At 38.5% G+C, this 14978-nt stretch overlaps 1 protein-coding gene across 8 annotated transcripts in view; it reads left to right on the top strand.

The window, feature by feature from the left end:
• The window catches only part of LOC121958521 (calcium-dependent secretion activator 1-like), a 93382-nt gene extending 80257 nt beyond the window's left edge, over nucleotides 1–13125 (top strand). For all 8 annotated transcript variants that reach the window (XM_088090242.1, XM_088090262.1, XM_088090260.1 and 5 more), the window contains 9 exons: nucleotides 127–288; nucleotides 1528–1683; nucleotides 1822–1969; nucleotides 2095–2169; nucleotides 2926–3009; nucleotides 4883–4915; nucleotides 5107–5214; nucleotides 11660–11764; nucleotides 11851–13125. In XM_088090242.1, the coding sequence (XP_087946368.1) occupies nucleotides 127–288; nucleotides 1528–1683; nucleotides 1822–1969; nucleotides 2095–2169; nucleotides 2926–3009; nucleotides 4883–4915; nucleotides 5107–5214; nucleotides 11660–11764; nucleotides 11851–12027 (1048 nt within the window). In that variant the 3' untranslated portion in view covers nucleotides 12028–13125. The remainder of the gene's footprint in view (nucleotides 1–126; nucleotides 289–1527; nucleotides 1684–1821; nucleotides 1970–2094; nucleotides 2170–2925; nucleotides 3010–4882; nucleotides 4916–5106; nucleotides 5215–11659; nucleotides 11765–11850) is intronic.
• The last annotated feature ends 1853 nt before the right edge of the window (nucleotides 13126–14978 follow it).

The following is a 14978-nucleotide window of genomic DNA, read 5'->3' as shown; positions in this document are numbered from 1 at the left end:
GCAACTTCCTGTCTTCACCTAATTTCTGGTTTTATGTTACCTTTATGATGAGTGTTACATGGCTTTCTGCAGCTCCCACACCACTGTTATGGATTCTTTTTTTCTTTTTGTCTGTCTTTTCTGCAGGAGTTTAACAAGTAATCTGCCCAATGTGAATCTACCAAATGTGAACCTCCAAATTCCCAAAGTACCAAATCTGCCAGTGCCAGTAGCAGGACTATCAGTTAACCTTCCACAAATGCCTAGCTTTTCTACCCCGTCATGGATGGCTGCTATATATGACTCTGAGTGTGTATTCAACTAGTTTACTTTAGACATGTTAAGCAAGCAGAGATTGCCTTGGTATGAAGATGCCCTCAGCTAAAAAACTTTCAAAAATCAAACACATTTTTATTAAAAAACAACAAAATTCCTTCTGTTTGACTCTAAATGGAGATGAAATATTTCCTCAAAATCTAAAAATCTGTTTCAGTTTGTTCATTTCTTAATTAATATATAATAATAATAATACATTATTTTGTCCATGTTCATGCCAAGGGCACTCTGGGAGGTGTTAGAGTAGATGGGGTTCTGCTTTCTAAAATGAGAAACGCTCTCATTTGTCTCAACATGCATGTTGTTGAGCTGAGGTGTGGAGATACAGGCCAAAAACAAAATATTTGTGTAACACATTGCTCCAAGGCTATTTGGAAACATTTTCAAGTCTAGATCTCTGCTCTATAAAAGATGTATCTCCCCTGAGTCGTTGTCCACAGACATTTGCTTTAGTGGTTTTTAGCGCACTGTAGACCGTAAATGGCCGTAGTTTCATCTCTGACCTTGACCACCTGCCAGTAGCCTGATTGGGGGGGGGGAGATAATGGGTTGGATTGGAGATGATAGCGTGGAGAGGCTGGGCGGCTGGCAGTCAGACCTCTTTGTTTTATCACCTCCCGTTCCACATCTTCCCCGCAGCACTTTTCCCAATGAGCTCTACTCAGGATGCCCTAAAAGGTCTGCATGGTTTGTTTGGTAATTCTTCCAGGGGCCCCAACAGCCTGGGGACATGGATGTTGAGCGAGGGCCTGTGATGAAGGGAAATCAATTTGGAGATTTTTTTTGTGTGTGTGTGTGTGGAAGCACTCTACACATGAATGTCAATTTTACATGCCCTCCCTCACGTCTCCATTCCCCACTCCTTTGTCTTGACACAGTGTGATTAGCTGCTGTATCTGCAGTAACTTTACCTGCATGTGGCCACTTCACATCCCAGTCAATAATCATACTCTACAGCATGGTTATTGAGTTGTTACAGTAATCCCTGCCCGCTCCTTTTTACCCATACACTGACTGTCCAGACACACCTGAATTGACATTCGGACGATCCAGTCAGTGTATGGTCAGAGAATAATCTTACTGTGTTTAGGTGTGGAGGAACAGCATCCTCCTCTGCACCTGCCACAACAGCCCCTCACCCCCCAACCTCTCTCCAGCAAGGTGACCTTTTGTTATCTGACCTGTGTGCGTGTCTGTTTGGCTCGATGGCAGTAACGGCTCCGGGACGTCGGAGGACCTTTTCTGGAAGCTGGATGCCCTCCAGACCTTCATCAGGGACCTGCACTGGCCTGAGGATGAGTTTGCCAAACACCTCGAGAGTCGCATCCAGCTCATGTCGAGCAACATGATTGAGAACTGCGTCAAGCGGTGCGTGTGTGTGTCCGTGCATGAGAGGAAGATAGACTGACAGAAACAGAAATACTCGGAGGCACCGAATGTTGAGAATGAACTCTTTACTGAATATTTTATATTATAGTGCATATAAATATTTCACTTGCCTTGCAGCACTAGGATGGCATTTGAGTCCAAGCTGACAAAGAGCAGCAAGTCCACAGATTTCCGCATTTCTCCAACATTATGCACCATGTTCAATGTGATGGTGGATGCCAAGGACCAATCGGCTAAACTATGCGCAATGGAAATGGGACAAGAGGTAAAAACTTCACCTGGGAGACTGAATGCATGTTAAGTAATGATAGTTAATTTAGTTAATTTGTTATATACAAAAAAATTATGGTTAAATTTATGTTTTGTCAAAACTTATACCATTTTCCACAGAAACAATACCACACCCAAATAGACGAGCTGATTGAGGAAAGTGTGAAAGACATGATCCAGCTTCTGGTTGCAAAGGTGCGACTTAATATCAGCTGTGACAGTAAATGTAAATGTAATGTATTATTTGTTATAACAAGTTATGGTTTGGGACATTAGGACCTTTCTCGGATTTTAGGACGTTCCTCGGATTTTAAGACGTTTCTCGGATTTTAGGACATTTCTCGGATTTTAGGATGTTTATGGGATTTTAGTACATTTCTAGGATTTTAGGACATTTTGGGCTTAGCTAGGACCTTTGTTGAGTCTTAAAATGTTTTATATTCAGTTTTATAAATACTAGGTATTAAACCTCATTTAATATATTACACATCTTTAAACCACTGAACCAAATGCTGTCTTTTTACTCTCTTTTTACTTGCACTTAAGTGTTGGCAAAATGGAACTTAACCTTACTTACTTAAAGAGCCATATTCCTACATAAAACCTACCTCTGCATACTACATACAGTTTATACTACTTACCTTTGTAGTTACCAGCAATGCTGCAATAGCAAGATGATTCGTCCAAAAGTCACTCTTAAATTTGATTAATAATGATCTTAAACTTCTTAAAAAGCATTAAATCTAAGCATCTGATGCCCCTAGACATGCTGTGATGTAATTTCTATCTGCACTCTGTGTTCTTTGCTTATTCGCAAAACTAAACTAAAGATGGTGAACATTATAGAAACATTACACTGTACCAACTTAACAGGCACGGACATAAGCAGTGCTGACTAGCATGAGCCTTATTAAAATATCTGATCAATTCTATTTTTTCTCCTTTTCTCAGTTTGTTGCCATTCTGGAGGGTGTGTTGGCTAAGATTTCCAGATATGATGAAGGCACTCTCTTCTCTTCATTCCTCTCATTCACGGTGAGATTAAGCTTCTCTTTATTCATTTACTTAATTAACCTCAATGGGCTGATTCTGTAATATTTAGGGCTGGTTATTAAACCTCAATATTTTTTGGAAATTGACCAGAATGTGTCCCTCAAGCAGTGGTGGATGAAATACCTGAGAGCCCAACTTGAGTAAAAGTACAGATATCGTACCACAAAATCATGGTAGAAGTTAAATTCACCTATTTGAATATTTATTTAATAAAAGTCTTAAAGTATCTGATGTTTACGGTACTTAAGTATAAAAGTAATTTTGATACTTAACCCTTAGATGCAAAAGTGGGTCAAAAATGACCCGGTGAGGTGTTTTTTTTTGCAATGTCTTTGTAATTAAAAGTTGTCATCATTTCATATTCCAGCTGTTCTTCAAAAAACATGTTATTGGTGTCATCTTATTTTAATTTTTAACTTACTTTTTATACATTTTACCCATACTACCCCAAGTTTTCATAGATGGTTCAAAAATGACCCGCATTCATTTCCAATGGAATTTCATGGGAACCTTTGATTCTTATCAACTATGACTGTCAGGAATATATATTTTGTGGACCACACAGAGTATATAACTTCAAGTGTCACCCCTGAAGAATATTATTTTAAACAGCAAGATCTGATACATGTAGGTATTATCTTCATTTTTTTTTTTTTTTTTTTTTTTACCTCAGAAATGTGTGTGCGCGTCATTAATGCTTACTTAATGAAAGAATGTGTGTTATTATCATGTATCAACAAATTAGCCTACTTTAGAGTTAGCTAACACCAGCTAGCTAACCAAGCTAGCTAACATAAGTCTATGTACTGTGTGTGTGTGTGTGTGTGTGTGTGTGTGTGTGTGTGTGTGTGTGTGTGTCATTCATGATTATTGTGTGAAAGAGTATGTTTCTTATCATCTATCATCAAATTTGCCTACTTTATAGTTTGCGAAAATAGCTAACCAAAGCTTGCTGACATTACTGTATGTATTGCGCGTATATGTGTGTGTGTGCGCGCTCATGCGTGTGTGCATTTATTCATATTGCTACATATTGATCAATAGGTTTGCTTGTCATTCAAAACATCCTCATGTTTCCTCATCCAAGGTGTCATGGCTGCTAGGTATACAGCTGAAATGGTAGCTACTTACATTTACTTACCTGTTAAAAATGTTTAAAAAATTAAAAATAAAAATATTTAAAACATGAAATCATTCATGTGTGGATCAAAATATAATACAAAATATAACACAAATGATTATTTTTAAACAAAATGGAAAAAAGTGGCATAAAAGCACATTGATTTTAATTGGTCATTTTTGAGACACTTATGGAAGCGTGTGGGATCCAGTCACTCATGCATCTAAGGGTTAAGTACGGTAAACCGTAAATTTGTAGTAAGAATCTAAAATGTAGAAATGTAGTGTAAATGAAGTATACATTTTATTTAGGAAATGTGGTAATGTAGAAGTAAAGGTTGACAGAAATATAAAAACTTAAGTAAAGTACAAATGCTTCCAAAGAATACTTACTCCACTGCTGTCAGGTATTATAGTCCCTAAAGTTGGCATCAAATGCTTCTCAGATTTACACCGTTCTGTATTTTATCTTTGATCAGACAGTTCCCGTCTTAATTTTAGATTGATTTAAAATTATTTAAAATAAAATTTGACTTTCAAAAGGGGATTTGTAGAAAAGCCTGTTTATATCACTCAAAGTAAGGTATTGTAATAGTGTAATAGTGTAGTCAAGTTTTATATGTAGTATTGGAAAATGTAAAACAATACCTAGCCCTAATAGTATTAAAGTAAAAGTAATTAAAATGTTTTGATACGGACTGTCAGCCAGTGTTTGACAATTTTGTTTTGATTTCAGGTGAAAGCTGCCTCTAAATATGTGGATGTACCTGTAAGTGCAATAACACCCTACACCTCCCTGTGTGCTTTTAAGCTTGTGTGTGTTTACAGTTCAAAGTGTTGCCTTTTCGTTTTTTATCATCAACAGTGTTTATTTTCTGCCTTTGACAGATTACAGTCATTTTCCAGTGTTTTGTTATTCCTCTCCTGAGCTCTGACCCTGTTTTGTTTCTGTTTCTACAGAAACCTGGAATGGACGTGGCAGACGGCTATGTGACCTTTGTGCGCCACTCTCAGGATATGCTTCGTGATAAGGTCAATGAGGAGGTGTATATAGAAAGGTTATTTGATGTAAGTAAGATGCCGTCTCCTCCTCACAAGAAGGGAGGGGCCTTCTAAAATGTGGCAAAACAACAGGGCAGAGAGGGATAAGTCCCATTTTGAGAGCAGGATGTGTATTTCAGCCTGGCAGAAGAGGCTTTTCTGATCTTCTACCCCTCTTGACTTTTCTCTTTCTCTCTGTCTCTCTTCTCTCTGAACCTTAGCCGCTGCCCTCTGCATTCTGGTGTGCATTGCCACAGTGCTTTTGGGCCTTTGTGTATTAAAAAAAGGAAACTTTTATTTACAAAGAGTCCATAAAAGCATCCTCAAAAAACAGGATTATCTGAAGCAGTGCTCTCTGGAAAGAACAGAACTATCCATAGTGATCACATACCAGCACACCAACTTATATTTTCTTAGCTCACCACTGTGCTTTCAGATACTTTCCACATAAAGCATGTCAGCCTCCTGAAGAAATGACACTCAGCCCTCTTGGTCTCAGTCCACAGTGGAGCACCCGTGCATCTTCGTCTGTGAACTGCAGGGTGAAGGATGCACTGCTGGATGGGCCAGGGTGACACAATGATGTCAAACTCTGAGGCTGACATGCCGTATACCCTTTGTCTGTTAGAGCGGTGGTTCCCAAACTGGTGGTCAAAACCCTGCTAAAGGGTTGCAAGAGAGATCTGAAAGGTCATGAGTGGATTTACAGGATGGGAAAAAAAGGAAGAAGCATTTCTGCTACATAAAAATAATGTTAATTTCACCAGACATGTCTCTCTTTTTTTCTTTTTGTAAAAGACTTTCAGTAACCTGTTGCACCAGTTTGAGTATCAAGTCAGCAGTACAGCAATAAATGCTATGCTGTAACGAGGTTGTTTCATATTAAACTTGCTAATTTGTATACTTGTACCATCAGAATTTACATCACGTACTGCTTTGCAGTAGAGTGTAAGTTTTTAACTCGTCAATTGTTGTGATAAAATGGGAGAGAAAAGCACTACTGAGCAGGGTTGTACAAGATACTGAAAATTAGTTATGAATTAGCAGTTACGTCTCTCAAAAGAATTGAATGTCTTTACTAATTACTGCTAAATTAAAGGCAAGGCAATGCAGCTTTATTTGTATATTGTATTTCATACAACAGGGCAATTTAGTGTGCTTTACAAAGCAATAAAATATAAAACATCATAAAGGATACATATTTACAAAGAGTAAGGAGAAAAGATATAAAAGATGACATTAATACTAAAACAGTTTTAAAATTAAAATCAACATTAAAAATAGCAAAAGTGCATACAAGAGGTGATTTAATTTAGAGAGATAATTTAAATCAAGTTTAAGACTAAATTTGCAGTCCATTACCAGGTGGAGTGGGTAAGTTCAAGTAATAATAGTTAATAAGGAAAGTAACTTGCATTACTTTTAAATATCTGCTTCAGTTCTCTTATTAATGCACTCAGTGCTGTATTATTTTACCTTCATATGTTCCTGGACCTTCACTGGCTTATACGGTATATGACAGAATTGTTGTGTGGTTCTGCCCCACCAGTATGAGCTATTTAGACCTAATTAATTAATTTGCTGATTGACAGAAAATAATTTGTACCTTTTTTGGTAATCGATTATTTTTTGTATAAAAAAAAACTAATTTTTCAAGTGAAAATACCTCATCTTACCAAGTCTGAGCTTCTCGTTTGGGAGAATTTGCAGCTCTTGCTGGTGCAACAGCCTGCAGGACTCTAAAAGGAAGGAAACCACACTCTGAACAGCTTAGAGTTTAGAGAAATAAACACCCTGTGTTATGGGGTGTTAAGAGCAGGCAGGACATGACTATAAAAGGTTGGGAACCACTGTGTTAGAGGGTGAAGAGAGCACTGTCTTACAAAAATATAATCCTAACGGGATACATTGACAGCAATGTGTCCTCCATGTGTGATTCGAACGACACATAATGCTGTGATGTGTGTGCTTCATGTCATTCAGAAACTATTTGTCTCTACAGGTGTGTGACGGCTTTGTGTGTTTGACAGATTCTCAGTTCTGTGAGGCAGTGACGTGAAGTTTTTATGTCTGAGAGATACTCAGAAGTCTCCCTTTGGTTTAATATTTTTGTGTTTGGCTGTAGGATCAAGGAAAGTCTTGTGCCAGATATATATGATTTTTTTGTTTTTTGTTTTGGAGTGAGGAGTGATGCTGTTGTGAAGTGGGTCTGCTTTCGTCTTTGAGGTCCACACTAGCTCCCCTCCGTCTCCGTCTGTGTTGTCAGTTTCTCTAGTGTGGAGTTTTTCCCTTCGTGTCCTCTGTGTGGCCCCAAAGTGCTACGAAATCCTACTCAGCGCTGTCATGTTGAATTCTCCTGTAGATTTCTCAAGCTGTGAATGTTTCAGTTTTAGCATTTTAAACTTCTACTTCTAGGATGTCTATGTTTTTCTCTTTCATTTGAATGCATTTCCATCCATACATTTGCATGCATGTGACAAACAGTTCCTAGATGTTGCATAGGCTCTACTTTATCTCTCTTTCTTTCACTAATTAATTTCAATCCTTTTTATCTCCTCTTTTCTGATTAACACCATTCCTGCTGCCTCCTCTATTCAAAAAGTGGCACTTATCTCTAGTGTTGCGTTGCGTTGTTTTATCACATTATGTTGGTTGGCATGATTTTTAGAGTCAAATAATCTTCCTGTGTACATCTTCTAGCATGACCCTCCTCCTCAGAGTTCTGCCTCATTTGCACATAGAGCAGTCTTCCTTAGCACGTACTCTGCCACCCACCCACCTGCGAGGTCTGCATGCACTGCACGCTCAACTCGACTGTGAAGTGGACAGGCATCTGCATATCTGGCCTCAAGTTCAAACCTTTCAACCATTCACCTAATCTTAAAACAAACCTCGACAACCAATTCAATCCTCACACTTCTGATTCAGGCCGAAAGAGACCTTCCTCTGCGTTCCTGCTCACTCACATGTTTAAAGTTGACTTCTTCTTTTTTTCTTGAAACTAGAGGTGTGACAACTGTTTCTATTAGACTTGGGTGCTGTTCTCTTGTAACTTTAAACAGTCTGGGGAAACTGCCGCCCAAAGCAAAATAGAGAAAAGGTACAAGAAAATAGCACCGCTGCTCCCTGCCTGCTAACCATTTACTCACTTTCATTCTATTTTTCTTTTGCTAATGAACTTGTGTCAAAACTATAATTTCAATACCCCATAGACTGGTGGTTTTCTGTCTTCAGTGTAGGGTATTTAAATACAGCTCTGCGTTTCTACTTGAATAAATTATAAATAAAGGCTAAGTAATAGCCTTCAATAATTGATGGGCCATGCAGCTTTTACAAAGTATTGACTTGGAGAACATTTTTTTAGTATTTCAAAGGGTAATTACAGTTTGAGACAGATATATCTGTCAATGCTTTTATGAGTTTCCTCAGTGTTATTATTTTTTCAAGTAGCAGTAGTACCAGTGCTCTGAGTTACCTCTAAAATTGCTCTTTTCAGCCCTTCAGAGTGCTGGAAATGCAGTTTATGTGTGGATGTCACACTTGTTCAGTGTGTGTGTGTGTGTGTGTGTGTGTGTGTGTGTGCGTGTGCATGTGTGCGTGCGTGCGTGTGTGTGTTTGTGTGTGTGTGTGTGTGTGTGTGCGCGCCTGAGTGTTGGCAACATTCACTAAAACAAACACTAAGGCCCAGATTCACGGAAATCTAAATTTATCTTAGCAGTTACAGTTGAATTGGATTAAATTCATCATCATGGCTAAACAATAATTGGACCAATTTTGACATTTAACTCTGGAATATTTCAGTAAGTAAGTAATGCATGTGTAGGTCAGTAAGCCTCTGTGTTTTGTGAGTTTAAAGGTCCTGGACAGATGTTTTCTCAATCTGCTTTTTGCTATGAAAAATGCAGACCTACATTGAATAGTTTTACATTTTGGGAAAATATGTTTTTTTATTGACGAAATTGATACCACTCACATGTCTGTCTGCTCAGTGTGAATCTTTGATTAGTAGATGGTTAGGTTCTTTTATTACAAAGCGTGGAAACAGCTGGCCTGAATTTTTGTGTGAAATCCTGCTTAAAAATAACCAAGGAAGTGTTTTTATGGCTCCGTGCCAGCGACAGCTGTGGCTAGAGGCAATATATTTTTGGGTTGTTCGTACTTCTATACATCCTGCCTACTCTTGTGAACACCATTTCTCAAGAAGGCCTTAAGGGAATCTCTTTAATTTTAGCACAAACATTCAGTTGGACTGAAGGATAAACTGGTAAGATTTTAGTGGTCAAAGGTCGAAGTTCAAGGTCACTGTGACCTCATCCCTCCCATTCTTGTGAATGCAATATCTCAAAAACACTTTGAGGGATTTTTTTTACATTTGGCAAAAATGTTTGTGTAGACTGAACTGCTTAGACCTTAGACCTTTTGGGCTCTGGCCTACGCTCGGCACAAGGCGGCACAAGGCAGCACAAGGTGGCGTGCAGTGCAATGTAAGTGTCATTGCTAGTGTCAGACACAGTTGTCATTTCCACGCCTGGCACCAGCATCCTTTAAAGGACAAATGTACTTGCACCCGTCAGTGCACCCCTGGGCGTGTCGCTCTTAAAGTGAGGTGTGGTCAGGCGTATTGTTGGCGGATTGCTATTTTAAGGCAACAGAAAGCCAATGCGCCATTGACCAAATAAAAGTGGTCTGAAGTCAAAGGCGCAGTCTGTTTTCTGGTATTTAAATGGTGGATTATTCAGATAGCAAGATGCGCCTGCATGCAGTTCAGATGTTTGGATAAATCCGGTGGAACATCACAATACAGCCCTCAAAGTCGGAGCATTCTTTGTGGGATGTTGTGTGTTGCACAACATTGATATGTGTCATGGATGTCTCTTGGACATAAATGAGGGCACATTACAGGACATAAGAAGGTGTAAGGCTGAACTGCGTGTGCCGATGCTAGTTAACCTAATATACAAGCAGCAACATGCGCACTGAGAGATCAGCTGGTTTCTCCCTTTTCTGCTTGATTTTTACGTTGAGCGTCGAGTTTTGTTTACCCCTCCACCTCACATCATGTACTCTTTTCTGCATTGTAAGGCTGTTCTGGGGGCTCCAAAAAATGATGGAGCCTGCACGTCACGTCTTCTCATGCCTGCTTTACCTCCGCTGCTTTTTTGTGGATATCTGCTGCTTCCGCAAATAATCTGCTCACGCGCCTTCAACTTGGGCACAAAGGCAGATCGGTTTCTTCAGCAGAACACCTCTCACATGTGTAATTCGCCAAATCCATCATTCAGATCCGCCAATTCCTGGCGCACCCGGCTTTTAAAAGGAATGAAAGCTGACGGACAGATTGCTTAATTCATGTACCGCCTGAAACACACCCACGACTAATTCAGAATCTGAATACAACCCCTCTGCGCCGTGCGCTGCACCTTGCACCCAGATTATCCGCCATTTAACTTGCAAAATGGACTTTGGCACACCCTAAACGCATTTGTGCCAAGCGCTTTAGACCATGCGCTATAGATCGTCTAAATAGGGCCCTTGGTGGTCAAAGGTCACAGTGACTTAACATTTGTGTCATTTTTGTGAACACAATATTTGAAGATGACTTTGAGGGAGTTTCTCAAATTTGGCACAAATGTCCACTTGGAGTCAAGAATGAAATGATTAGAGTCTAATGGTCGAAGGTGAAAGGTCATGGTCACAGTGACTTCATACAACATGTTTTTGTCCATAACTCAAACATCAAGAACCACAGTGAAACTGTGTTGATTGTATAGATCTTCTGTGTGAAGCATCCATGTTTTCACAGACGTGGATGTAAACTGTAGGTGCAACTTGACTGGTGGGCGGAGGCATACAACTGTTGGGGGAGGAAGTGTATATAGTTTTTATCCAAATATCTGATTTTGGCCTTTTTTTATTAATTCATATTTATAGTAACAGAGAAATCATGTTTGAAGCCAAGTTTTCAGGAGCTTTAAAAGCACTAAATGAAGACACAAGGCATTTGTAGTAGAGAACTTTATTTTTTCTCAAATTTGAAATGCATGATTAAAAGAAACAGTTGAAACAAGCATACTGTACGGTCGCTTGTTATCGTTTTTAGGTGATAAGATTTATTTTGACTTCATTAGTGCAGCCTATTAACTTGCATTGATTGTTGACTCTGAAATGCAAGCGTGTCTGTGTTGTGACGTGGGATTGAGACGGGACATTAATCCTTACTAACTGGTGTATATACTGTACACGTGGGTGAGATAAAATGCAGCCTGACATGTATTGCTGCTCGCAAGTTTTATGGAAGTGATGCTTGAATACACACACAAGGGTGCTTGAAAGTCAATGTTACTGTCATATACTGTACGTGTTTAGCTGCAGTTCTTTGTGTGTGTCGTAAAGGTTAGTTTTATGTTATGATGTCTTGAGTATGTGTGTGAGTGTGTGTTTTGCTGGAGAGTGTTGTGTTTATGTGTTTCAGCAATGGTACACTGCCACCATGAACCTGCTGGGGACCTGGCTCACTGAACGCATGGATCAGCAGCTCCACGTCTACCAACTAAAAATCCTCATCAGGATCACAAAGGTAAGACAGGAAGCAACTGTCAGGTGCTTAAACGATCCAAAATCTTTGCATCTGGGCTGTGATGAAGTATGCCTTTCCTCCCGCAGAAAAAGTACCGGGACTTCCGCCTGCAGGGCGTCCTTGACTCCACCCTGAACAGTAAGATGTATGACACGGTGCGCAACAGGCTGACCGTGGAGGAGGCCACTGCTTCAGTGAGGGAAGGAGGCATGCAGGGCATCTCCATGAAGGACAGTGATGAGGAGGATGAAGAGGATGACTAGAGCCCGTACACTGACCCCCCCGAACCCCCACCCCGACCCCCTCACACTTTTGACTTTAGCCTGGTTAACGATGCATGTACCAACTCAGATAGCCACTCTAGGACCTCTTTGTCAGCTCGAAATGCCTATGAAGGAACTATTAACTATAAAAATAGTACTTATACTGAGGAAAATCAAAATAAAAATGTTAAAAAATAACATGATTGGCAGTTTAGCTGTGTCATGATAAAGATAGCACCTATCTTTGATTCATTCATTTCTAAATTCATTTCTATGTGTTACTAAGCAATATGGAGAACCATTTGTTTGACAATGTTGAGTGAGATTAATAGGTGTGTCCCTGTCCAATGCAAACCTATATGGCGCTTCTTTGTCGTATTCTACATTCATTAATGGTACATTGTCGTGATGATGAGTGTGTGGACCCTTTTCTTTGTCTTGTCTGTTTTTAAGTGAATGCCAACTGCTTCAAACTGAAAAATAAAAACCTCTGTATTTGTTTACGGCTGTTACAGATACACTGTTGTCTACTCACTGTTCTTAACATCAACAGTAAGTCCAGACCTGCATTTTTATCATGTGTCAATGCTATGTGATCTTATCTCAATTACTAATTAGACACGATTCAACAGGAATCATGAACTTCAACGAGTGGGTATTCTAGAGATGCAATATTCTCATAGCTCCATTTTGATAACTTGGGAGATTCTATTTTTATTTCAACATTAAAAGGCCTTGAAACAGGTTCTATTTTAATTGAGTTGCACTTTTACAGAGAAAAGAGCAAAAATATTTTTTTTTATTAAAAAAAAAAGTTGGTCTGTCTTTGTTCTGTAATTGTGTAGAATGAGATGTCTGGCATTTGTTTGGGTCTCACTGTTGTTTTGTATATATTATATAAATATATATATAAATATAAAATGCTGTACATTGCATTCTGAGCCATCGCTGCATGCCTGTGGGTTCCCACCCTCCCCAAACGCTTTCTGTTTTCTGTGTGAATTAGCTGGTGGATTCATTCTTGCTTTTGCCTTATGAAAGCCAACAGTTGTAATATGCAAGAGCTGTGGCCTCGAAATAAAAATTAATGTACATGTGCATCTGCTGTCATGTTTACTAGCGGCATGTCCACCTGAGACACAGTTACAAACACACTGAACTGGAAAGTCTTGATTTGGCGGGGGGTAAAACTAATAGGAATCCTAATGAACAACAAAGAGTATATTAATTACTTAAGCAAACATAACGCCGTCGGAGTCTTAAATAAATCATGAACAAAAGCAATGCACAATTCTTCCTTCACAATAAATAAACATAATATTAAATAATAATAAGTAAATTGATTTTTTTAAAATAAAAATCTTGGATCAGTGGTTCCCCAGGCTTTGAAGAGTGAGTGCTATTATACAAAGTAAAATGTGATGTGATTGAGGATTTCTTCTTAAATTCTGTACTTTAATGTTTTCATTACATGCTAGACTTTTTTTTTAAATTAACATACAATATTAATGTTTTTATGAATTTTCTTGTTATTTCTGTACACATGCTGTAGTCTGTACTATGACTTCTGTTAGGCATACTATGCTGAGATTATTTTTTTGTCTGATTTGCAGAAGTGCTGCACTATGCATTTGACCTTTGTATGACATGCAATACTCAAGCCTATTTGAAATGGTGTACCATATGTGATGAAAAGTAGTCATTCCGTTTTACAGTATTTTGAGTCACACAAATTATGACCCTTTTATACCATTTGGAATGGCATGCTCTACTGGGACATTTTGTGCTATTTGGGACAACATATTATAGTCTGACTATTTATTTCATTTAGGGAGAAAAACTATACTATAACTTTGGTATGATATTGTGGATGAACTGCTATAGTATGACTTTTTTCTACCATTTTTGACAAGTTAGTACATCATAGCTATATATCATTTTGAATGACGTACTATAGTAGGACTTCTTCCTTCAAACTTTACTTGATCTTTTTTATGCAATTTTATGCGACATACACAATATGACTTTATATGCGATTTTGTGCACAAAAAACGTCATACCAAAGTATGACTTTGGTGTAACGTAGGTAGGTCGAAAAAATCTAATTTTCATGAAAAATGCTGAAAACGACATAGAAAAGCTTTTAGATACGCGTCATAGCATAAAAAATGGGAAAAAAGGCCAAAAACCTCATAATTTAGCATGTCCAAAAAATGGCCGGCCAACAAGGCAATAGTATAGTATATCGTGAAAAGTCAAAATTTGACCCCTCCTAAAAATTGCTGAAAACGACATAGAATAGCTTGTATAAGCGCGTTATAGCATACAACGTGGGAATAAAGTCCAAAAAAGGCCAAAAACCTCATAATTTAGCATGTCCAAAAAATGGCCGACGAACAAGGCAATAGTATAGTATGTCGAAAAAAGTCAAATTATGACCCCTCCTAAAAATGGCTGAAAACAACATAGAATAGCTTGTAGAGACGCGTTATAGCATACAAAGTGGCAATTAAATCCAAAAAAAGGCCAAAAACCTCATAATTTAGCATGTCAAAAAAATGTCCGGCCAACAAGGCAATAGGATAGTATGTCGAAAAAAGTCAAAATTTTGACCCCTCTTAAAAATGGCTTAAAACAACATAGAATAGCTTGTAGAAATGCGTTAATGCATACAAAGTGGGAATAAAGTCCAAAAAAGGCCAAAAACCTCATAATTTAGCATGTCCAAAAAATGGCCGGCCAACAAGGCAATAGTATAGTATGTCGAAAAAAGTCAAATTATGACCCCTCCTAAAAATGGCTGAAAAGGACATAGAATAGCTTGTATAAGCGCGTTATAGCATACAACGTGGGAATAAAGTCCAAAAAAGGCCAAAACCTCATAATTTAGCATGTCCAAAAATGGCCGACCAACAAGGCAATAGTATAGTATGTCGAAAAAAGTCAAATTT

The sequence above is a fragment of the Plectropomus leopardus genome, chromosome 2 (genome assembly GCF_026936395.1).
Source record: "Plectropomus leopardus strain MGB_pleo_1.0 chromosome 2, ASM2693639v1, whole genome shotgun sequence".
NCBI lineage: Eukaryota > Metazoa > Chordata > Actinopteri > Perciformes > Serranidae > Plectropomus > Plectropomus leopardus.
Note: the sequence above shows the minus strand (reverse complement) of the source record. Positions and strands in the feature narration are given on the sequence as shown.